Source organism: Diabrotica virgifera, chromosome 2 (genome assembly GCF_917563875.1).
Source record: "Diabrotica virgifera virgifera chromosome 2, PGI_DIABVI_V3a".
In the NCBI taxonomy this organism is placed as follows: domain Eukaryota; kingdom Metazoa; phylum Arthropoda; class Insecta; order Coleoptera; family Chrysomelidae; genus Diabrotica; species Diabrotica virgifera.
Genome location: NC_065444.1, coordinates 11,519,820 through 11,547,002, shown reverse-complemented (window position 1 = coordinate 11,547,002; position 27,183 = coordinate 11,519,820). Strand labels below are relative to the sequence as shown.

The 27,183-nt window shown below is 31.9% G+C and overlaps 1 protein-coding gene across 3 annotated transcripts in view; it reads right to left on the bottom strand.

Annotated features, from left to right (window-relative positions):
- The window catches only part of LOC126879961 (serine-rich adhesin for platelets), a 960,737-nt gene that overhangs the window by 198,397 nt on the left and 735,157 nt on the right, over positions 1–27,183 (bottom strand). For all 3 annotated transcript variants that reach the window (XM_050643380.1, XM_050643382.1, XM_050643381.1), the window contains one exon: positions 7,603–7,957. In XM_050643380.1, the coding sequence (XP_050499337.1) occupies positions 7,603–7,957 (355 nt within the window). The remainder of the gene's footprint in view (positions 1–7,602; positions 7,958–27,183) is intronic.

Genomic DNA, 27,183 nt, shown 5'->3' with positions numbered 1-27,183 from the left:
TACGAAATAGACAGTGACCACTACCTATTGGAAACTACATTTATCAGCAAAAGAATGGATACAAATAGCACATAAGACAATAATCAGAAATACAAGGAAATAATTAAAATGCACAAACTAACGGGAAAACAACGAAAAACAGATATAAGGAAAAGTTAGAAAAGTAAATAGACAAGGAAGAAGAAATAATAGAAATAGTAGAAGAAGAATGGGAAAAATTTAGAAATGCTACGACAAATACAGCAAAACTAGTATGTGGGCTCACAAGAAATACTAGGAAAGCAAAACGAACACCATGGTGCAATAAGGAGGTAAAAATCGAAATAAAATAAAAGAAGAAATTGTGGAAACAGTATATACAAGACAAGAAATACAGAGAATAAAAAAATAGAAGAAATAGTAAAAAATGAGAAAAAGAAAAGCTGGGATAATTCTGAGTAAAACGGAAGAAAACATAGAGATAAAAGAAAATATAAAATTGTTTTATATACACTGAAAACCATACGAAGCCACAAAGAAGTGAAGCTGAAACGAATAATGACCAAAAACGGATAATATCCGGTGACAAGGATATTTGCGGTGTGCAAATACTTGGAGGGGATATGAGAAACGATCGTGCGAGAATAGCGAAGAAATATTGCAACTTTATTAAATAATTCATATTGTCAATTGAAATTGTCAAATTGACGTATATTTCATTAATACTGTCATTGAAGAAAAAAAATTATTTATATTGCTCCACAATATTGATATGATATGCAATTATTATATAAAGGTAAATTTAATTAATTGTATTTTGCTTGCAGTACTTCATTTTAATAACTAATTTTATTTACTTAGGGAATCCAACGAGCTGTCAAACTATTCCAATATGTCTGGCAATATGCAATACATGCCCCGCGCACTCTAATAAAAAACATGTAATCGTATTTATTTTCCTTCCATTTTGTCAGAGGCGCTGATGTCGGCATTGTGATTGGTGGAACATGACTTTTGACAAATCCTGCGCTATCTGTGAATCTGTGTTCAGTGTTCGTGTTCGTTCGTTCGTTGTCGTTCAGTTATTTTATATGGTCGGTTATGTGATGTGTTTGTGTCACCATAAAAAGCTGATATTCAGTCGTGTTTTTTGATATTTTTGTTATTTTGTAATCGAGTACCTTTTTAAAGGTAAGTTTTTCTGATTGTAAGGTAGAGATTTTCTGATTGTAGGTACTGTTTATCCAACAGTTATAAAATACACATTTTATTTCGCGTTTTGTTGTTAGGTCTAATGGCTCCGTTCAGCTGTTGTGTGCAGACGGTGAAAAAATTCAACAAGTAAACATTTATTTAATCCAAATTAAATACTCATATTTCTATGTAAAATGTCAGATTATTGTATAAATAAATAAGTAAGAAACAAAAGTTGTTTGCGTTTTCCCTTTATTGTCCACTTGAATAAAATATTAAATATTGGAAGTACCGTATGGAGGCTATGTACCTAGCATGGAGGCTAGATTATGGCACCCTTCCTATTCAATCAACAACAAGAACGTTTAAAATTTCACACCTATCATGTCGAAGCCACAGACCACTTATGTGGAGGCCAGATTTGTAGTATCCTTCCAATTAACCAGGCTGAAATACGTGACATATTTTTTGAAGAGTAAGATCGCATTCTACCCAATCACACAACACTTTTTTCTATGATGCAATACATTGAAGGCATATGATAGTATAGTGTTATTTTAGTATTTTAAAGTAATTTTCGTATTTTATGCCCGTGTAAGTATTGCTAAATACTTCTGTTAAAAAATATTGCTTACGTCAAGAAACTTTTTCTTTTTTTTTTGAAAAATGGCTTTGGCAGAGCCAATTAGCCAGACTTGTTTCTGATTGATTGCAGATTCATAGTCATAAATTTCTTATAACATAAGTACATTCTACAATTTTATTTTTATAGATACATTGGTACATTGTGTAGCTTTTTTTTATTTTGTTTTTTTTATTACATATTTTACTGTTTTTTTTAATATATATTTTAATTTGTGCGAAACACTTTTTTTTACTTCTTTTTTTTTCTATTCTTTTTTATTTTTGTTCCTTTTTTTTTTCTTTTTTTTATTATTTTTTTGTTATTATTTTATTTTGTGTTCTTTTTTTTTAATATTTTTTTTTAAATTTTTTCAAACCACATTAACAAATTATGCCTATTTATTACATATTACGTTTACAACTTGTATTTACATAATTTAACATGTTTATAAATGAGATGAAGAGTTTCCATATCATTTGTAAATATTAAAGTATTTAGGTTTATTGGGAAAAAACATTTTAAATCTTTTAATTCCTTATAAAGGTCGTTTATGTTATTTATGTTTAAATGACATTCTAATATAAACTTTAATAATTAGTTAAAAAGTTTTAACTAAGTAATTTGGAAGATTGAAGAAAGCTAGTTTAACAAAGTACATATATGTTTTATAAGTTTAATAAAAAATAATATTGAGCATCCCTAAAATAGATTTTAGGTAAAATCATCGGGGTAATATATATTTTATTATTTTAGGTACCTAGTAATACCACATTGTATCTTAAATTTGAAATTTTAATGTAAATAAAGTATCCAATAAAACCGCTTGTGTGCAGTGTTGCCAGAGAAAATTTTGTAAATGCACCGGAATGACTGGAATAGTGACACAAAGTACTAAACCAACACATTTTGTACAAAAACTTAAAAAAACGTCGTTTAATATTATTTGAAGCAAATTTCTTATGTCACAAAATTTTAGGTTTTTACTTTAGGAGACTTTAGTATCAAAAGTTTGGTTGTTAATTGTCTCAAATTGGTACAATTGTAACAACTCTGGCAACGCTGAATTGCCTGCCATACGTCCTGTCATTAAAAATCACGTGGTTTGGATTGCCTAATTGTTTACGTTTTAATAACATAACCTGAATCTTATTTTTTCTTCTTATAATTCTTTTCGGCTATGGCCTTGACAATTGTCCAGTAAGCAGGAACAATATGATTGGCCAATATAATTAAAAGTGCGAATAATGTTGCTGAGCGTAGAAACCAGGTGTCGCTTTGCCGAACTTGCACGGTCCCAATAACGGAACAAACCATTGTGAATAATTGTTGAATAGAAAGCAGGGAAAAGCAACGAAAAATGAAAACAACGTAATTGGCTGATCAGAGGAAAACACGGAGTAAACATAAAGTATACAAAAAGAAGAACTAAAAGAAGCAATAGGAAAGATAAACTGGAAAAGCTCCTGAAAGCATCAAGGTTAGTCCAGAGATGTTGAAATATATAGGAATAAGGCAAAGAAAAGTTTATTATAGATCCTAACTCTAATCTGAAGGAAAATATTACCTAGAGAACGGTCAAATGCAATAAATGTACATGAAGGGAAACACAAGAGACTGTTAAAACTAGGGAGACGTATCCCTATTATGTGTGGCAGCAAAACTATATGAAATAAAAATAGAAAGAAAAATCAGGATAGAAATGATGAAAAGTATCGACCATGTGAACAGAAGTGAAGCATTGGAAATGTGGATTTATAGACGGGTACTGAAGATACCTGTGAATGGGACATCAGTGATTCTCAGTTTGGGTTTAGGCAAGGTTTGGGAACAAGAGAAGCAAAAGTAGCAACACAGGTGTTGGTCTAAAATTGTTACGATCAGAGGAAGGACGTATTCCTGTGCTTTCTAGACTACGAGAAAGCGTTTGATCGTGTCCAACATCACAAGTTAATGCAGATCCTCAAGAAGCTTGATATAGACCAAAAAGACATAAGATGCATTGAAAATCTGTACGGGTATCAGGCAGCACAATTAAAAATAGACAATTCTATATCCAAATCCATACATATAAGAAGGGGTGTTCGGCAGGAAGGTGTGCTTTCCCCTCTTTTATTTAACATTTATTCGGAAGCCATATTTCAAGAGTCTTTGGAAGATGCAGAGATGGGAATCAAAGTGAATGGAGTATTAATCAACAACATACGATATGCTGATGATGCTGTCTTAATTTGCGACAACATAGCAGATCTTCAACAACTTGTCACTATAATCGGAGAATACAGTAAGCGAATGAGATTAGAGATTAATACCAAAAAGACCAAATTCATGATCATCTCCAGAAACTTGGATGCATTTGAAAACTCCACAATAACACTGAATACTAAGTCCATTGAGAGAGTGAGCAAATTCAAATACCTAAAAACGTGGCTTTTTGAAGACTGGGCATCGGACAGGAAAGTAAAATGTCGCATTGAGCAAGCTCGACAAGCTTTCGTAAAATTCAGGAAGGTACTGAGCTGCTCAGAGTTCGACCTTACAATGAGACTAAGGTTTACTAAATGCTACGTGTGGTCGGTGCTGCTATATGGCATAGAGGGCTGGACACTCAAAACGAGGGATATAAACAGATTAGAAGCCTTCGAAATGTGGCTTTATCGCCGTATCCTAAAGATACCATGGACGGCGAAAGTCACAAATGTGGATGTCCTTAAAAGAATCAACCAAGAACGTCAGCTTTTCGAAAACATCAAGAAAATAAAAACGGCGTATTTGGGTCACATCATGCGAAACGAAAAATACCAGTTCCTTCAACTTATAATCCAGGGTAAAATTGAAGGCAAGAGAGGAATAGGACGCAAGAAAATGTCCTGGCTCCGAAACATAAGGCAATGGACAGGAATTACCGACATACAATCACTGATCCACATTGCAAGAAACAGAGAGTTAATGGAAAATGTGATCGCCAACATCCATTAGTGGATTTGCATTTGAAGAAGAAGAACTGAAGATACCTTGGACAGCAAGAAAAACTAATGAACAAGTACTAAGAAGGGTCAACAAAAATAGAGAACTGCTAAAGAGGGTTAATCATCAGAAAATATCTTATCTGGTCATACAGTGAGGGGATATGTATATCTACAACTGATCCTTAAAGGCAAAATAGGAGTCAGTAAAAGTGTAGGAAGAAAACAAGTTTCTTGTTTAAAAAATATTCGTGAACTGACTAAGATATCAAATGCAGGACAATTAGTCCATATTGCAGAAGATCGAGAAACATTCGCAATGGTGACCCCCAATTCTGATTTGGCACTTGAAGAAGAAGAAGAAAAGGAGCATATTATATAATTTTTATTTCAGAGAGATCAGTTCCTCATAAACCAAACTAATCGCCGAATAAACATCAACATCATTTGTTTCAAAAGTGTCAATGTCAAACGTCAAAAAGATATCAAAACAATAATTTAAAAGCACGTTTTGCTACTAATTATACAGGGTGTCCCGAAAAGATTGGTTATAAATTATACCACAGATTCTGGGGTCAAAATAGGTTGATTGAACCTCACTTACCTATATACAATAGTGCACACAAAAAAAGTTACAGTCCTTTGAAGTTACAAAATGAAAATCGATTTTTTTCATATATCGAAAACTCTTATTGATTTTTTATTAAAAATGGACATGAGGAATTTATATGGCAGGAACATCTTAAAAAATAATTAAAGTGAAATTTGTGCACCCCATAAAAATTTTATGGGGGTTTTGTTTCCTTAAATCCCCCCAAACTTTTGTGTACGTTCCTAATAAATTATTATTGTGGCACCATTAGTTAAACACAATGTTTTTAAAACTTTTTTGCCTCTTAGTACTTTTTTGATAAGCCAGTGTTTATCGAGATATTTTGAATATTTGTCGAATCTACCACATATTTGTATATGGTTTTAGACACCTGTTAATAATCTGAAAATTTATTTATAACTTACATTTTTAGGAATATTTTGAAAAAGAAGCCACATCTCGATAAAAGGTGACTTATCAAAAAAAGACTAGGAGGCAAAAAAGTTTTAAAAACACTGTGTTTAACTAATGGTACCACAATAATAGTTTAATTGGAACGTACACAAACATTTGGGAGGTTTAAAGGAACAAAACCCCCATAAAATTTTTATCTAAATATATTAAAAAAGAAGCCGCATCTCGATAAAAACTGACTTATCGAAAAAATACTAAAAGGCAAATTTTTTTTAAAAACGTTGTGTCAAACTAAAGGTGCCACAATAATGAATAAATTGGAAGGTACCCAAAAGTTGGGGGGGGGGGGGGGGGGCGTTTAAGGGAACAAAACCCCCATAAGATTTTATGGTGTGTACAAATTTTACTATAATTTTGTTTTAAGATGTTCCTGCCATAAGAATGACACATGTCCATTTTCAATAAAATATCTCTGATAGTTTTCGATGTATTGAAAAAAATCGATTTTCAATAAAAATAAACATCGCTTGTTTCAGAACTGTCAACGTCAAACGTCAAAAAGATATCAAAACAATTTTAAAAGGACGTTTCAGTTATTGCTACCCTACTAATAGGGCTTTTCATTCACAGTCATTTGTTTCGAGCTTCTGTCATGTGTCACGTAATATTAATATATCTACGTCATACGTTATTGGTATATATCAATGATATAAACCAAAGACGTATGACGTAGATATATTATTATTATGTGACACATGACAGAAGCTCGAAACAAATGACAATCGATGAAAAGCCCTATTACGTACAATGACTCATTAAATTGTCATATTATAATCGACAATAACCAATTTCTTTCGCTATAGCGGCCTCAAAATCTTAATAGCGGATTCAAGAAAAGACATAACACAAAAGACCATAAAATATATTCACTATGCAGAACCAACCGAATCGCCGAATAAAAATAAACATTATTTGTTTTAAAACTGTCAATGTCAAACGTCAAAAAGATATCAAAACAATTTTAAAAGCACGTTTTAGCTATTGCTACGTTGCTACCCTACTAATTATATAGAAATGACTCATTAAACTGTCATATATTCGACAATAACCAATTTCTTTCCCTATAGCGGCCTCTAAAACCCAAAAGTTGATTCACAAAAGGAGATAACACAATAAACCACATATTATATTCACTATGCAGAACCAAATTAATCGCCGAATAAAAATAAACATCATTTGTTTCAAAACTGTCAATGTCAAATGTCAAAAATATATCAAAACAATTAAAAAATACGTTTCAGTTATTGCTACCCTACTAATTATATCGAATGACTAATTAAACTGTCATATTATATTCGACCATATACCATTCTTTTCGCTATAAAGGCTTCAAAATCGCTCGTCATAATATAGTTATGTCAATTAAGTAAGGTAACAAGAACAATACTATTTTAAAGTCATCTATGCAGTATGCAGAACCCAACTACCTAATTGCCGAATAAAAATAAACATCATTTGTTTCAATACTGTCAACGTCAAATGTCAAAAAGATATCAAAACAATTTAAAACCACGTTTTAGTGACTATCATCCTACTAATTACATATAATGACTAATTAAACTGTCATATATTCGACAATATACCATTCTTTTCGCTATAAAGGGTTCAAAATTGCTCGTCATAATATAGTTGTAACAGTTACGTAACAAGAATAAGGGTTAAACAAGGGTTAAACTTACCCTGCAAAGGGTGCTTGCATATTGTTCCGCCCATCGTACACTGAATAACACTAAAACTAAAAAACAACAAACCAAAAACGAATTGTTGTGTCTTACTTGTATTTGTGTTCCGAATTGGAGGCGGCTGTGCCTTGTTGCTCTCCGCTAGAGCCGTCGGCGACGTCGTCCTCTAGTGTGGGAATCCTAGGTGGCGTGGGGGACGTGGCAGCAGACGGCGGTGCATCGATCGGACACGTGGCCGATGGAGGCGGCACGTGAGGGGGCATTGACTCCTCTTCGGGCGCATCGCACATCGGCAGATCGGCGACGGATGGAGGAGGCGGCGAAACGACCGGATCGCCGCCGTCTTCTTTTTCGCCGGCAGATTTGGGTGATTTTCGCTGGTGGTGGAAGTGCAGCGAAAATGTTTTGCGGAATTTTTGGATGACGCTCTCCGATTCGCGGCCTGAAGCTGAAACAAACGAATTTTCTCAGGGTTTTGTTTAAAATACGGCTTTTATTTAGTTTTACCGCTCAAGTAATATAATCGAGATTATTGTATATTTTATTTATTCTTATAAATTTATACAGGGTGTTAGTAAATAAGTATGAAAAATTTTAAGGGCTAATTCTACATGAAAAATTAATACCAGTTTGCTCTATAAACATATGTCCGCAAATGCTTAGTTTCGGAGATACGGGGTGTTGAAATTTTTATTTCAAACTGCCAATTTATTTATTGCTCTAAGACCAGGTGAGCTATGAAAATTAAATTTGGTGAGTTTTAGGAGGTAGTTATTACAAATTTTTTGACATACAATTTAGAATTTTGTATTCATCATTGGCGCGCCAACGGGCAAGGGTCTGAATTTTGTTTAAGAAAAAAATAGTACGCCACTGAGATATTTCGAATTAAAAATTATTTTTAAATTTCACGTCTAATTTATGATAAAAACTTTTCTTGCCTTTTTTTCATATGATGCACCGTTTTTATGCAGAAAAATAAAACATCTTGGCGCGTATTTTTCATTTCTTAATACATCATCAAGAACTATCCAATATAATAATACTAAACTAGAACAATAACAGAAAATATTACTAATAAGATTTCAACTAGGTGCAAAGCTGCAAGAAATGTTTAAAATGATCTCCTTTACAGATAACAGAAGAATTTTATATTCATCATTGGCGCGCGTACGGGTAATGGTCTGAATTTTTTGAAGAAAAAATAGTACGCCACTGAGATATGTCAAACTAAAAATCATTTTTGAATTTCTCGTTCAATTTACGACAAAAAATCTTTCTTTCCTTTTTTTCATACTAGGCGCCGTTTTTATACAAAAAAATAAAACATCTTAACGCTTACCAAGTATTTGAGGTAGTTTCCAATATGCATAGAAACTTAGTTCAAATACTTTGTAAACGTTAAGATGTTTAATTTTTTTGCATAAAAACGGCGCCGCATATGAAAAAAAGACAAGAAAGATTTTTTGTCGTCAATTGAACGAGGAATTCAAAAATGATTTTTAGTTCGACATATCTCAGTGGCGTACTATTTTTTTCTTCAAAAAATTCAGACCATTACCCGTACGCGCGCCAATGATGAATATAAAATTCTTCTGTTACCTGCAAAGCAGATCATTTTAAACATTTCTTGCAGCTTTGTACCTAGTTGAAATGGTATTAGTAATATTTTCTGTTATTGTTCTAGTTTAGTATTATTATATTGGATAGTTATTGATGATGTATTAAGAAATGAAAAATATGCGATAAGATGTTTTATTTTTCTGCATAAAACGGTGCATCATATGAAAAAAAGGCAAGAAAGGTTTTTTATCATAAATTAGACGTGTAATTTAAAAATAATTTCTAATTCGAAATATCTCAGTGGCGTACTATTTTTTTCTTTAAAATAATTCAGACCATTGCCCGTAGGCGCGCCAATGATGAATACAAAATTCTTAATTGTATGTCATGAAATTCGTAATAACTACCTCTTAAAACTCACCAAATTTCATTTTCATGGCTCAACTGATCTTAGAGCAATAAATAAATTGGCAGTTTGAAATAAAAATTTCAACACCCCGTATCTCCGAAACTAAGCATTTGCGGACATATGTTTATAGAGCAAACTGGCATTAATTTTTCATGTAGAATTAGCCCTTAAAATTTTTCATACTTATTTACTAACACCCTGTATGTATTATTAAGTTCTATATTTTCTCTCAGTTATGAGATTGATCAGCATCTTATCAATTCAATTAATTAATTAATTATTTTAATTGCTACTCATGGAAACAAAACCAAAATTTAATAAATCTTTCCAATAAAAAAATGTTCTCAGGGCTAACTGATTTTAATATATCACCTTTAGTTTGTGGCTTCTAGTATTGGTCGTTGCTTACTTTATCCAGGACAAAACAAGGAAAATAAATATGCTCACAATCATATAAATTTTATAAGTATTATTTATTCATACACTATACCATAAATAAATATAAGATTCAAAATGTATGCTAAAACTTTGTTCTCGTAAAAATATTTTATCTACTAAAAATACATAATCCGTAATTCTACTATCTCCTTTTAGTCCATTCTTTCACGGTTTTTGCTCTAAATTTTAAAGAACCGCTTGGATTGACATGAAATTTGGCATACGTATAGCTTACATGTCAAAGAAAAAAAGTGATATTGTGCCGATGTGTGCTTTTGCCCTGGGGGTGACTTTCACCCCCTCTTGGGGGTGAAAAAATATATGTCCAAAATAAGTCCGGAAATGGGTAAACTGACTAATTTTAAGTAACTTTTGTTCTATACAGCTTTTTCGCCAAGTCAACACTTTTCGAGTTATTTGCGAGTGAATATGTTCATTTTTCAACAAAATAACCCCATTTTTAGACGGTTTTTCGCAAATAACTCAAAAAGTAAGTATTTTGTCGAAAAAAACGTTCTTAGCAAAAATATAGCCTATAAAAAAGTAAAAAAAATGGTGTACGCATTAGGTCTCTGGATCTCGTAGAACCAGAGTTATAGCCAATGAAAAATATATTCATATTCACCAAATTTCAAATAGAATATTTCGACGTGAAATATCCAAAAAATTAAGCACTTTTAGGGAAAACTCATTTTAACTCTTTTAAAGTGTTTAAAAAATCTTTATTTCTGTTTTTACAAAAAGTTACACTCAAATTAAAGTTGGTCCCTTTTGTTTTTGCAAAAAAAAAATCGGGAAGACCACCCTCTAATTAGCAACTTAAATGAAATTAATCGTTACCGCTCCACAAATTATTTTACTTATGTTGTGTTTATATGATCTGTAAGTTTCATCGGTTCAAAGTGCTTATTTTTGAAAAAATTTGAGTAAAATTTTTAAAATTTTTAAATTTTGAAAAATATGCTTTTTTCAAAATAACTTAAAAATTGTTAGAGATATACAAAAAATCTCGAAAAACAAAAAAAGTCAGATTTGCTTTTCTGAATATCATGTATTTTTTTGTTTTTCTATTGGACAAAAATTGATTAAGATTTGGTGTTTCTAAATTTGCATACATTCGTGATCAGTGACTTGTTCAACCCCTTTTAACTACAGCCCTTTCAATAATAAGGACTTTGAGCCGATGAAACTTACAGATCATATAAACAATATACATATACACGAGTCAAGAAACTTGTGAAGTCGTAACGTTCATTTAAGATAATAATTAGGGGGTGATTTTCCCGATTTTTTTACCAAAAATAAAAGGGACTAACTTTATTTTGAGCGTAACTTGTTTAATTTTGATGCTAGAAATTTTTTTTATAAAACAAAAATGAAGCTTTATTTAAACACTTTAATAAGTTGTAATGAGTTTTCCCCGAAATGTGCTTCATTTTTGGTTATTTCACGTTAAAGTCTTCCATTTGGAATTTGACGAATATGAACCTATTTTTCATTAGCAATAACTCTGCTTCTGCTAAGTGTAGATACATGATATATACACCATTTTTTTAAATTTTCTACAGGCTATATTTTTGATAAGAATGTTTTTTCGACAAAATTCTTACTATTTGAGTTATTTGCGAAAAACCGTCTAAAAGCGTGGTTATTTTGTTGAAAAAATAAACATATTCACTGCCAAATAACTCGAAAAGTATTGACTTAGTGAAAAAACTCTATAGAACAAAAGTTACTTAAAATTAGCCAGTTTATCCATTTCCTGACTTTCTTTGGACGAATATTTTTTCACCCCCAAAAGGGGGTGAAAACCACCCCCAGCGCAAAAGCACATATCGGCACAATATCACTTTTTTCTTTGACTTGTTAGCTATGTGTATGCCAAATTTCATGTCAATCCAAGCGGTTCTTTAAAATTTAGAGGTTTTGCAATATTTTACCGTTAAAGAACGGACTATTTTTTTAACAAAATTTTATTTAAGTGTTTCGGTGGACTGTTTTATTATTATTATAATATTATCTCCTTTTCTTTTAACAAAATTTTATTTAAGTGTTTCGGTGGACTGTTTTATTATTATTATAAAAAAAACAAAATTTAATTTTTACCTTTTAAATAGATTACTTATGTCCTCTATAAATTTATGAATGAATAAATTATGCTGTAAAACTGTTAAATTGACAAAAAGCAAATATGGTATGTAATATCAAACAACTTTTTTTTTTCACAAATAATCTGACTAACCTTATCTATTTTCTTAACTTCTTTTCATGGATTGTGTTGTCCTCGTTTCTCCCACACGTGCTCCTCGGATGCTGAAACTGTTCTTCTTTCCCAAACTGTTTCCCAGACAAAACAGCACTCGCTTGAAATCTCTCCTCAATTTAGTCTCTGACTCGATACAAACAATATCAATCTTTATAATTCCAAGATTTTTTCTCTCAGCTCGATATCTTGTACAACATTGATACAAACGGGCTACTTGTTCCAGACAGAAAACTGGAATCTATTCGGACACGAGGAGATTTTACTTCTAGACTCGATCACGATTTCGTCTCAACAGAAATCTGCTTACACCGCCACCAAATTAACCACTTTACACAAAATCACTACTTTCCAAACTCAACTGGTCTCTTCAGATCTTAATTACGCAATAAATCTTTTTCCCTCATCAAACTCAGACTCAACCATTCTATTCTCCCTCCATCGGTCTCTTTCGACAATCACAAGCATTCTCTCAACATTAGCTCCTCACTTTCATTTCTTAAGAACAAATAGTGTTGTATACAAATTTTCTGTCTTGTCAAATTTCCAGGAGATATTAAAATTAACTTCTTTCTTATATCCTAGAAAAAACCCTCTACTCTAAAACTAAACAAATCTGTTTACCGTCGTTGCTTTCGAGGAAACCATTTAGAAACGTCCTATTGTTCACTCCAACCGCGAATACATCCATTTTCTAAAACCGATCGTAATTTAGTTCCATTGTTTTGAATTGTTAAGTCCGTTCGTAGAATCTTTATCAGCACGCTTTTCCTCTTTTCCACACGAAACACTGCTTACGACTAATTATATTATTTACAAATTTTGGCTATATATAGGGCGATGAAAATTTATGATCTCGTGGTCTTTGACATAAAATGAATTCTCTAAATTTTCCCCATAAAATTATATAACAGTATATTCACTTGCAATACATACTACAAAAATGGATATTTTACAATTTACTTTAAAATTTTGAATATTTTCCAATGTATTTTCTACAGTTTTATTAAAAGTGCATATCATTACGCCAGAAACAATCAGTTCCGGGTATAACTAGTAGAACAACATTTTTTGCAAAAATTATTTTTTATTCATCAAGATAACCTCCTTTAGCAGGGATGCAATCATTTCAACGCCTCTTTAATTTTTTGATGCCACCCTTGTAAAACGATTTATTTTCGCCTTACAATGTCAAATCGTAAAGTGATGCACACCGGAATATGTTCTTGAATCGCGGAGTAATTTACAAACGAAAATGAGAACAGCTATTGACCGTTTCTCACTACGCTCAAGCGCGCTGGCGCGAACTTACTTCAGAGCGAGTCGAATGTAGGGAGGTAGGGAGATAGTGTTGAATATCTTTACCTTCGACTCGCTTTGCAGCAGGTTCGCGCCAGCACGCTTGAACGTAGGGAACAACGGTCAACGGCTGTTCTCATTTTCTTAGTAACTCAAAAACTACTTGACCCACCTGGAATTTTGTATTTATTTTCTTTAGACATTCCTTGAGGTAACGCTGTCGAGATATTTCTTGTTTTATGCCTATTTTTTTTAACAATAATAAATATGTTGATTTTCACCCTTTTTTGCAAAAAAATTCGTTGTTTTGATTACTGAATGATACCAAAAAGTCAAAATTCGATAAAACTAAAAAACTCGACAGACTCATAAGCTAATGCAATCTTTTGAATTTTTTATTTACCATGATCCAATGATGAGTTCTGATCTCCACCGTAAAATTCATTGTTTTTTGAGATTTCTTTAAAAATTTGCCACCGTTTGCTTATTTTTCATTATTTTTCCTTGAATAATATATTAATTATAGTGAATATGCCTACTTAATTTAAAAATAAAATAATTCTACCATACTTTCAAAAAAAAATGTGCTTGAAATATTGATTTCAACCCCTACGGCCCCCTCTTAAGGATAGCTGCTATGACACGATTTTGATAGGCAACCCATGCTAGAAATATTATTTGTCTATGTATAAAATTTAATAAAAAAATGTTTCATCCGGCAAGCAGATGGGTACAAATCGACCTATATTCGAATTCCGTACTATAACAGCAACGACAGATCCAATAACATATATAAAAACCCTCGTACATAACTCTATCCATTGATGCTTTTACGAGATGTCCATCTTAAAAGCAATTTGTCAACACTTTATCCCTTAAAATTTCATAAATTTATTGCCCTCTCATGTTACTAACTGATCCTAACTTTTCTCAAGACATGTTCGGAAAAGAAAATTCTAAGCGACGATCTCAACAATTTTATCCGCTTTTCTTTTTTAAGCCTACGGTTTATTGATTTATTTATGATGTGTCCACTTTTAGATTAAATAGTATTTCGTGAGTTTTTGTTTTTTGTTTTGTTTTGGTTTTCGTGAGGTAAAAAGTAGTTCATAAAATGGTATTTGAATAGTCAAAGGGTATTTGAATAACTCCTAATTATTTATTTCATTTAAGACTAAACTTCACCGTAAACAGAAAAGACCCAAGCATACCGTTTATAAAATAATTCTTGAAAACTTTAATTTGGGAGAAACTTCAAAACAACTAAATATTACAATAAATGAATATGCATTTAAATTTTAAAAGATAGACTTTAACAGATATGAACTATGTAGACATGTGGGAGACAATAAACACAAACTGCAATGGGATGACTCGAAGAATGGAAACATTCATCAATAGATCTAAAAGATCCTTCTTCTCTTTAAACTTATTGTTGCCCAAAATCGATCTTGGTCTTGGTCTTGTTCTTGCGTTGCCGCATGAACAAGACTCTTTTCTCTCTCTCTCTCTCTCTCTCTCTCTCTCTCTCTCTCTCTCTCTCTCTCTCTCTCTCTCTCTCTCTCTCTCTCTCTCTCTCTCTCTCTCTCTCTCTCTCTCTCTCTCTCTCTCTCTCTCTCCCCTCCCCCCTCCTCTTGGAGGCAATAGACGTGCTTTACAGTCTCTCTGGTCCTTTTTTAATTCCCCTCTGGTCTAATTCCTGAGTTTTTACTATAGGTAGCACGATTAAGGTGAAGTCATTTTATTAGTTAAACGAAATTTTTTAATAACGTAGAATCAAGTAAACACTTATGTTGTATTGTATATTAAATATTATATTGTATATTAAATTATTTTAATAAATTCATATACCTAAATACAACAGAAGTGTTTACTTCATTCTACGTTGTTTTATCGGAGGTATACAGCCAACAACAGGGTTTACCCTTTTTAAAGTTTTGAAATTTTTTATCTTCCCGTTGAATGTATTGTTTCAAATTGTTGACATCTTATATTGTACATTTTGTGCCCATCTGCGATTGACATATTTTGTACTTCAAATCATGTTACCCTGTTATTGTCGCGTCAGTAGATATCGACTAATCTTTATACTATTCGAAAGCTCTTGCTACACAAAAGCTTTTGTCGCTTCACCATTGCAAAATATTCTATTGTTGATTTGTAGAAATCCTACTAGTCCTTTTTAAAATAGGTACATTCACATAAAGTTATTATTGAAACATTCGCATACGTCATCCATTTGTTGGCATTCTATTAACAAAGCCTTTTGTCGATTCGCTTTCCGGAGTTTCTATCACGGAATCGTAATAAGTATAATATGCTAAAGCTCGTATTTAACAAACTTCGAGCGACATTCCTACTTTTCAGCATGTAAAAACAAGTTGTAAAGAGATTAACAATTGTCTAATATATTTAGAACAAAGAATGGGCTGCCTTTTGGTAATTACGGTAAAGATCGTTTTCAGTTTGTTCGTTCTTATGGTTTGAACTGAATTGGGAATTTCATGGAATAACTCTTTGATTTTAAAACAATGATTACAAAAGGAAGCAATTACAAACCTAATTAGGTACATCACTTGGTGAAGATGCAACAAAAAAAAAACGAAAAGAATGAGTTCTGGAACAAACTGCAAGAAGTAATAAAAATGATTGTGCAGTAAAAATAGTAATCACAGTAGATACGAATAATAGAGTTAGAAGAGAAGTAGAAAAATGGAATAATATTATAGGACCATACGCATACGCAGAAGACAAAATGAACAATAAAGGAAAACTACTACTTGAATTCTGTTTAGACAATAACCGTTGATTGAAATATTATAACGGAAAATATTATAATCCAATATATCAATCAACGCAATAACATAATGATCATGAATACACATTTGCAACACAAAAAGATAAATAAAATCAGACAAGAAGTCATATCAAGAACCAAACCATCAATCATTGACTATGCTATGGTGCAAAAAACAGAGAGGAGCAAAATAAGTGACGTAAGGGCGAGAAGAAACTATGATATAGGCAGTGATCACTACCTACTGGAAACTATATTTAACAGCAAAGGAATAAAATAAAAAGCACAGAAGACAAGAATATGAAATACAAGGAAATAGCAGAAGAAATAACAAAAATCAGATATAGGGAAGAGAAAATGGACAAAGAAGGAGCAGTAACATAAATACTAGAAGAATAATGGGGAAAACTAAGAAATGCTATTAAAACCACAGCAAACTATTGTTTGTTTTTTAACCAAGAGGAGTGATTCAAATTTACCGCGCCGTAATGTTTGTTTCTAATTGGTCCAACCACAGGCAAGTTTACTCCACTGTTATTAAATTTTGACACTAATGACATTTATGGAATTTTAGCACTTCTGTCATTTTATAGGTTAATTAAGTATATCGGCGATTTTTTGTGTTTTCTGCATTATTCCTTTAATTTTAAGATTTTTAGTCTACTTTTTTATAAAAACAGTTGTTTTTAGAACTCTTTAGCGATGTGTTAGTATAATATAATATGTATAGATTATCATCGAAGGCTGATATGATCAACGAAAAAAGAAGATGAATTTGGTGACTTTTATAGTAACTTTCTTGGGTGTGAATCTGTATTTTTAGTTTACTCCTCTTGGTTAAAAAATCAACTATAGTATGTGGGATCTCCAGAAATAATATGAAAAAGAAACAGACACTATGGTGGAATAAGGAGGTAAAAATCAGACTAAAAGGAAAGAAGAAAAAATTGTGGAAAGAATACCTACCAAGAAAAAACGCAACCAAAATATGAAAGATACAAAGTACAGAGAATTAAAGTTAAAAAAGTTAAGAAATAGTCAATGACAAAAAATGGGAGAAAACAGTAAAGAAAATATAAAATTGTCTTATAGGCTATTGATTATGTACTATAGAAAGGAACTACAACGTTAACGGGGTTTTATTATTTCACATGGTCAATAAATCTCTATATATGAAAAAACCGCGGAGTGCTACCATTTAAAGGGGTGCGTTTTTGAGAAATGGGTGAATTAGTCCTTGGGCACAGGTTACATTAGGGTGAGCTCTATGCCCTTTTGGTACAAACACGTCTACATAAAAATTGTTCCTGATTAAATTTCCTATCTAAATATAACTTTTTAAAGTCAAAGATACTTTTTGTTACAAAAATATATTCAAAAGAAAAAGAACAAAGAAACCCAAAAGAAAGAAATTTTGTTTTTTGTCCCATAACTTTTGTCCACGGGGATATAGGTATAGACATTGCTTCACAGAAAAAAGCTTACATATTTACTCTTTAAAATGATGTTTGGTAGAGGTCATTAGGATTTACAGTTTTCGAAATATGATTTTTCAAAGTTCGCCAATCACAGCAATTTTGGGCAATTTTCCTTGTTATTTCGCAAATATTGTTCTGTAACTTTTGTCTACGTAACTTTAGGCATATGCATTTATACATGTAAGAGGAATAGAAATCAATTACCTTTAAAATGTTCTTCTGTATAATGTTGTACAACTTCTTTCAAAGAGGTTATCTTTTTCAAAACTTTATACTTTTAACGAGTTTTTTATATTTTTTACGATTATTTTTTAAATTTCCCATTATAACTTTTTTTCTACATTTAGGTATATATTATATAATAATAAAGAAAGCTTATTCTGTTTACTTTAAAATGGTGTATTATAAAAAGTTCTAGGATTATTTTTGAATAAGATATGCTTTTTCAAAATGTAATAAGTACTTGCAACGATTTTTGATTTTAGGATTATTTTTTAAATTCCTCATTATAACTTTTTTATGTGATTGTGTGTTATGATTGAATCTTATTTTTTATAGGTAATACTTTGGATCCGCTTGACTCGGCCGGGGGCAAACTTCAAAATATGGATTAATTCCAATATTTACTGTCAAAGCTCCTGCACCACAAGCTTTGCTTGAAAAAATAGCATGTAAATGTACCAAAGGATGTACAAAAAACTGCGGTTGTAGGAAGATAGAAATTAGTTGTTCAATATTCTGCAAAGGGTGCATGTGCATGGGTACTAATTGTGGGAACTCTAAGATAACTGAGGTGTCAGAGGAAGATATTGAAGCTAATGCTTACGAAGAGATGGACTTTGATTTTGAAAATTTTTTAAAAATCAACTTTTAAATAATTTCAAAGTGATGTTTAACATCAACTAAAGTGATGTTTTCTAAGACTAATGTTTATGTAATTTTTGTAAAAGAAATAATTTTAAATAATACAGGTAAAAAAATATCAAAGAATCACTCGGTTTCCATTATGTATTTAAATATAGATGATACACCATTTTAAAGAACAGAAAGTAAGCCCTCTTTATTGAGCAATATATAGTATATTCATGTACAAGAAAAAAAATTATAATGAGAAATTTCAAAAATAATCGTAAAACAATGTAAAAAATAAGATTTTTTTATATTAGGTATTATATAATATATAATATATAATATAATATTATATAATATATAATATATTATATAATATATAATATATTATATAATAATATTATTTTATTTTTATATTGCATTATAAAAAATCGTGAAAAGTATAAAACCTTGAAAAACCATAATCTCTTTAAAAAAAGTCGTACAACGTTATACAGTAAACCATTTTAAAGGTAATTGATTTCTATTCCTATTACATGTAACATTGCATATACATAACGTTACGTAGAAAAAAGTTACAGAACAATATTTGCGAAATAACAAGGAAAATTGCCCAAAATTGCTGTGAGTGGCGAAGTTTGAAAAATCATATTTCGAAAACTGTAAATCCTAATTACCTTTACTAAACAACATTTTAAAGAAGAAATATGTAGGTTTTTTTTCTGTAAAGCAATGTCTATACTTATATCCTCGTGGACAAAAGTTATGGGACAAAAAACAAAATTTCTTTCTTTTGGGTTTCTTTGTGCTTTTTCTTTTGAATATATTTTTGTAAAAAAAAGTATAATTGACTTTAAAAAGTGATATTTAGATATAAAATTTAACCAGGAACAATTTTTATGTAGATATGTTTGTACCAAAAGTGCATAGAACTCACACTAATGTAACCTGTGCCCAGGGACTAATTCACCCATTTCTCAAAAACGCACCCCTTTAAATGGTAGCACTCCGCAGTTTTTTCATATATAGATGTCCATTGACCATATGAAATAATAAAACCCCGTTAACGTTGTAGTTCCTTTTAGCTATCTTATTTTGAATATAATCAATAGCCTATTATAGAACCCCGAAAAACCTACGAAGCAACAAATACCTAAATAAAATTAAAACAAATAATGATCAGAAATTGAACAATATTAACCGATTGCAACGGTATAATGGAAAGATGGAGAGAATATTACGAAGAACTGTTGAACGGAGAGCAAGGAAAAGCAATGGAAAAAGAAAACAACGCAATTTTCAGATCAGAAAAACACGGAGGCAACCGAAGCTATAAGATCGAGGGGAGGAAACATGCCCAGAGCTCGATTTAAGGACCAGGGGGAAGACAACTTTACATTAAGAGTACGAAATTGGAAAACCAAAGATAGGAAGGAATGGAGCTGATTCTAAAACAGGCCCAAAATCCTTCATTGGTTGTAGAGCCAATGATGATGATGAACAGAAGCTATACCGGAAGAAGAACTAGAGGAAGCACTAGGAAAGACAAAGACTGGGAAAGTTTTTGGACGCGATGACGTTAGTCCACAGATGTTAAAATGTATAGGAGAAAAGGCAAAGAAAAGATTATTATACATATACTCCATCTAATTTACTTACCGTTGCACGTCTTCCGCGTCATATCTCGTGACGTCACATGATACCAACACGAAATATTTAGGCAGTAGGTGTGTTCTTTTTTAGAATCACTTTGCCGAGTACACTGGTATTACAGCCACTAGACATATTTTATTATATACGCGTAGAAATAATATTTAAAGATTTCTATCAATAGGTTTGTTCTAGCATCAGTTTCAAACGGTTTGAAATCATCAGCGAAAAGTGGGCCAGCGGGAGTAGAGGGGATAGCACTGGTGACTGTATTATGTTCTCTCGTTGACCAACTGTTTGCTGACGGTTTCTGACTAGTTTGACTGTTTGCTAGAACAAACCTAATGTTAATTTAAAGAAATACACAATAATATTTTTCATTTAATTTGTATAAATGGATTATAAAGCATTTTTATGAAGCACATTAGTTCGGAATACACTGTAACTATAATCGAACGAAGGTGATATTTTGGCATAAATTGGTAACATTTATTTGACAGTTGCGATGATGACACTTCATATTTGTTTATATTCTTTACTATAAGTATTTGTTTCATTATATTTACTGTTTTTATTATGTACTTTAACGTAAGATTAAACTTAATTCTTGTTTTCTATTTCCAAAGGTATTATTTATTTACATTGAATATTAATTTGTTTTGCTGTATAATCCACTTCCGCAAAAATTGTGTGATGTATTTGATTTAAAATGAATTCAAGAATGTTTTGTAATTGGGCAATAATGTCAACTTGGATCTCTAACGTAGATAATGACGTGCAACGGTAAGTAAATTGGACGGACTGTAAGTACATCCTAAATCTAATATGGACGAAAAAAAATTGCGTAGAGAATGGTTAAATGCAATAAATTGTACCAGTACACAAGAAGGAAAATACAAGAGACTGTCAAAACTATAAAGAAAAATCAAAACAGACATAGAAGATAAACTAGAGGACGTATAAAGCGAATTCAGAAAATGACATAACACATAATACCGAAGATTATATTCACTATGCAATAGGTAATAGAAAATCCCTCAAAATAAAACAAAGAACTATACATAAGTTTTAGGTATATACCTACACGGAAAACATTTGATTTAATCTAAACGAAAACTATATATTATGTGAGACCCTGAAGAAGAAACAAGTAAGAGAAGCTTTGATAGATGCAACTAAAAGTTTACATATTTATATGAAAACAATATGTACTGTTATGATCTACTTTTTATTACTTTAATATCACTTAATCTTTATTTGATTACTCCAATTAATTATTTAATCACTTATCCAATTGTCGCAAATCATACAAAAAAATTAATAAAAAATCTCAAGGTGCCTTTTTATAATAGAAAAAAATATCTAAATTATCTTATGTTATACTTATCTTCTCTCGTGGTTTCAGTATCTCTTAGTTGGTTCTAATCGGGAAAAATATTAGCAAAAGGAATTAAATAGAAATATAAAATAAGCATACAGAATTTTATTATCAAAATCAATACTCTAAAAATCGATCAAATTTAAAACCTGTGGACACAGCTGTCCGAATGAAATTTATACCACTTAAATTTATTCTAGTTAAAAAAACAATTCATCGGTTTGTTCCCGATGACTTTGATAAAACAAGCTAAACAAACAAATTTAGGTATTCGCAAATTACCTATACTTCCTATTTACTTTTTGAAATATTGGAATTTTAATTCATGTGCTTTTACTCAAAATTTAAGTTTCCGAACATAAAAATATCTTTCACATAAATTGACTGACCTTTTGCTTCACTCACTCTGATGTCTTCTCTTGACCCAAAACAGCTCTCCCTCGTTGACTATGTTAGGCTACCCATCAAAGCCCTCTCCGTTCTCAAGCTTCAAATCTATCAGCATACCAGCACCAATTCTCCAACAAAACACAAACTCCAAAAATTCTCTCCTCTCCTTCTCACAGTAATACAGAATCAAAGAGGTATTTCGTCTCAATTTGATCTGTCTCTCGTTCCACTTTTCAGCTCTATTCTCCACTATCAAAACAGCCACTGGTACTTGCTATCTAACTATCCACGAAAACGTTGACTGCTCTTCAGCGATGCCAATCACATAATGATTTCCTCTTTTCAAAACTATCTCAACATTCAAAACAAAACTTTCCCCATTCCAAAGTGCCTAGCCAATCAGAAACATTTATCTCCCCACCTTCCTCTCTTTACATTCGAAAACAAAACAGTCATTCTTTCAAAAATATTCCGACTCAACTTATGACTTTTCGGAAATTATAATTATCTAAATATTCCTATCATTAAACAAACATATTTAAAATTCCAAACTTTCTTTACCTCAATTTCCTAAGAACTAATTACTGTGGCATGCATAACAAAACACCGTTATAATCTCCAAATACCCTGAACAATTATGGTCTATTCATATCACTTTCTTTCCTAATGTTTTATTTTTCAGGGAAAAAACTTACTTACGATAAATCACTTCTTAAAAACTACTTATAATAAATAGTTACAAATCAATGTACTGGGTGGATCAAATTTATGTGCCCGCGTTATATTAAAAAAAATTAAAATTTTTATTCTATCTTTGATTGATAGATTGATCCACAACAGTACATACAATAAGAACCCAAAATATGCAATCGCAACCATTTGAAACAACGAAACGAGTTAGACAAGGATATACTTTAAGCCAAGTACTTTTTATAACTGCAATAGATGAGATAGTGAAAGAATGTAAGAAAACCCTGTAAAAAGGCAGGATCGCCATATGATAGTCCAGGATTACTAGGGCTATCTTCTCCCGGTAAGGGTGGTTAACCCTTATCCGAGGGGTGGAATGATTAATAGTCGTTTCACTGTTGAAGTTGTTTTATTATACTCGCATGAGTACAAGCTGGTAGCAACGGGTGTTTTTAAAAGATATCTAATGAGTACAGATGAATTCTTGTACAATACTGTATAGGATGGAATAAAATAAAAATGATAAATGCATAAACAGCAGGAAAACTGAAGCGCAATTTAGAAAAATTAAAAAACATTAATAGCAATAAAGACTTTTAGGCTACAATGATTCCATTATGACATATTTTTTAAACCGCTTTTCATCGACTATTTTTTCTATTATATGCCTACAACACCCCGTATATTGTCATTTCTAAAAAAACAATTTCCACAACATCGCTACGTAATAGAGAGGACACCACTGGCTACTCTCCAGAAACTTTGCTATACAGAACTTTTTAAAAAGCCGTTATATATTCTGTTCCTGTCACGTCTCTCGTATAGAAATCAATGTCTAATAAAAGAGAGGATTTTATGGAGGAGACTCGCTATCGGAGAGTACTGGTGCGTCCCGTAAATACAATAAGGTATCGAATAAAATGGGGAAAGAATATTCATTTAAAGGGAAATTAGATTGCTTCCGGCACATCAAATGATCGGTTATTTCAGATTGGTGGCAAGGTAAGTAAGTAGTATTTTTAAACCGAACGTTATAAAGTGTGTTTTTATTTTTATATTCAGCTTATGGCATTTCGGCACATTTATCAGGTTACAATAAACAATAAATAAGTTAAATTAAGGAGAATAAGGTTCGGCCACGAGTTGTATCAATATTACAAAAAACCCTCCCTGAGTACTCCCTCATTTGGCTCGGTTACATAAAGGCCTAGGGATTGCCACATCAGTTAGGCCAGTAACTGGCACTTCCAGAGGACATGTGAGGAGATTTCCTCCTTTTCATTACATATAAGGTATCCATTACCATCCGCCAATCCAAAAAGATGTAAGTGCCCCCTGAGTCTACAGCGGCCGGTAAGCATGCTGACCACCAGAGAACATCTTATATGATCTAGAAGAAGTTGCACTGTAAAAATTTTGAATAAACCCACTATGTGGAGCCTAAACTCTTACCTGCATAACTGTCCCAGGAGTCCTGGAACCTCCGTAAAAGAGACTATCCCGACCAGTACTTAAGGGCATTTCAATTACAAGTTCGAATCCCACAGGCAGAGTGGATGAGCCTTGTCTTGCCACAGCGTCAGCGCCTTCATTTCCCTTTTACACCTGCGTGTCTCGGTACCCATACCAAGTTAGCCCCTTTAGCAGCGCAACTTAAGCCAGTGCTCCCTTGTACCTAAGAATCAGCTTAGACCTGACTTGGGCGCTTCCAAAGCCGCATATTGACTCTCACAGCAGATAGAGATGGTCCTGCCTATTATCTCCTGACCACATACCAAGATCACAACAATCTGGGCCTGAAAGATTGATGCATAGAAGCTGACAGCCTGGCTACACTCAAATCCGATTCTGCTAACATTTATTCCAGCACCTGCCCGATTATCCATTATGAACCAATTAAGCTCACTTCGACGAATCAGTGGAGGTTCTTGTTCCATCTATTCATCCCGGGCAATAAATTAAACCAAGAAGGAGGTTGAGAACACAAATTGATGGGCTATGCTGTCTTCTACCATAGAGAGCACAGGAAAACACTCCTGTGTCTGCAGAAGGCCTGTCTGCAAATGTCACAATGAGTCATTCGATCAGCCATTCCTTCTTCTTTTTCTCCTTCTTCTTTATGCGACTAGGATTACTCCTGTTTGTCTGCCTCTTATTCTGTTTCAGTTGTTGTTGACTGTACATTGTCTTTCCATCTTTTTGGCGGCCTTCCAAGGGGTCTTCTGCTATACGGCTTGTTGTTTTTACAGATGTTTGCTAATATATCTGGTCCTATTTGGTTTACATATTCATTCCAGTTTTTTTCTTGTTTTTATCCACCTGTTAATATTTTGAATTTGGCATAGTTCGCGTAGACCAGTCATTCCGAGAACAGGATTCAGAACAGTCCACACAAAGAAGGCTTACTTACTAGATGTAAATTCAGAAAAAAAAAACAATACGATATTATATTTCAACAGACATCGGTTTTGCTATTGACAGAGTTTATATTGTTTATTTATAGCTTATATAAATTAAAGTTTAATCTTGTACTTATATACTTAACATATTAAAATATATTTCTAACCAATGTTAGTTTAAAGGCTCTTCAACTTCGATTACACTCATCAGTATTCAAAGTTAAATTTCCATGTAAAAAATTGTCTACCAATATCGAGCAGATTTTCTGAATAGCCAGGAAACTTTAGACTAGAAAACGTAAACTCGAAAACTCTAAACTTTTAAATATTTCCAGCACGTTTATAATATTCAGAGAATTTTTCCATTCGTTAAACTCAAACATTAAGCCACAGAGATCTAGTTTGAATAAGCGGAAAAAGTTTATTTAATTTATTTTAATTTAACCTAGCATGAAGCACTTCTGTCGTATATTGGTATATAAATTTATTAAAAAATCTTTAAAATTCACCCTAAATTTAAAAAAATAATGGAAAATCACAAACAACAACATCAAACATTTTCTGTCTAAACTGACCATCTTCAGTGTGAACTTAGAAATAAGTAAACCACTTAATTTTAAAGCAAATGGTAAAATTTTGACTGTTGAAATATTAGAAAATGTGGTTACTTACGTCCAGTGTACAGGTATTTGAGACTCTACGGTAGAAAGTATGAAAACCTTACAATTTTGGTAAGGTAACTGAAGTTGAAATAAAGATAATTGAAAGGTTTTCATACCTTCTACCGTAGCTAGTATCAAATACCTGTACATTGGACGAAGTAACCACATTTTCTAATATTTTAACAGTCAAAATTTTACCCTTTGCTTTAAAATTAAATGGTTTACTTATTTCTAGGTTCACACTGAAAATGGTCTGTTTAGACTTATTTTTTTTATATGAAAATTTTTTATTAACAATCATAATTACACGTTCTACAAGTTAATTTGATAACAAGCAGTTTAGACCGAAAACGTGTTGTGTTTTTTGTGATTTTCCATTATATTTTGGATAATTTTTAAAGAATTTAAAATAAATTCATATACCAATATACGATAGAAGTGTTTACTTCTACTACTCTGTTTTATCGATGGTATGCAGCCAACTAGAGGGTTTACCCCTTTTTAAAGTTTTATTTTAATTTGACTCCGAAATTATTAAAGGCAAGACTAAATATAGTTCGTCTGCTATAACTTTTCCCATGCGTCACGATTCATTTTCAAACAAGTTATGTCAAAACATAAAGTGAAACGAACGTCGATGTGTATATACATTTTGTATACTGTATACTATATACTACACACATCGGCGTACGTTTCACTTTATGTTTTGACTTAATTTGTTTGAAAATGAATCGCGACGCATGGGAAAAGTTATAGCGGACGAACAATATATGCAGTATGATGCAAATCCATTAAATAAATTCAATATTTGAGAAACAAACACTTTTCAATACAATATTAAAACATGTCAATTTTAATATTTGAATGTCCAAGAATGGCTATTATGTGTTAGACATTACGTCATAAATGTTGGCGTAATGACGTAATCGACGATATTTTTTAAATAAAAACCGACGTCAAGGGATATCTCATTGGAAAGATCTCCTAATCTGTTTTGCAACGATGCAATTATTTAAATATTTATTTCTACCAGGTTAACCAGAATTATGTATCACCAAGTTAGGAACACCAATCCATTTGCGAAACCTGTGCACTGTTGTCTTTTTTTCAGAATCGTACCTTGATTAGAATAATAATTTAACAATCTGACATCCAGATTGCTCGTTTAATTTACTCACAATTTACTTAATTCGCCTTATTTACAACCTACAATAATTTGGCGATTTATGTGCTCGTAATTCCCCAGTTTTTCTGAGTTTATTACGGAAAGGATTTAAATCGACCTCACTCTCTTTCTCTTTCACCAGGATCGTCCAAAAATTATGCACTTGGTAAAATAAACACCGATTTACTTGAACTAAATTCTGAGCATCTAAAGTTAGATGCTGATTTTAACAAAAATACACGTT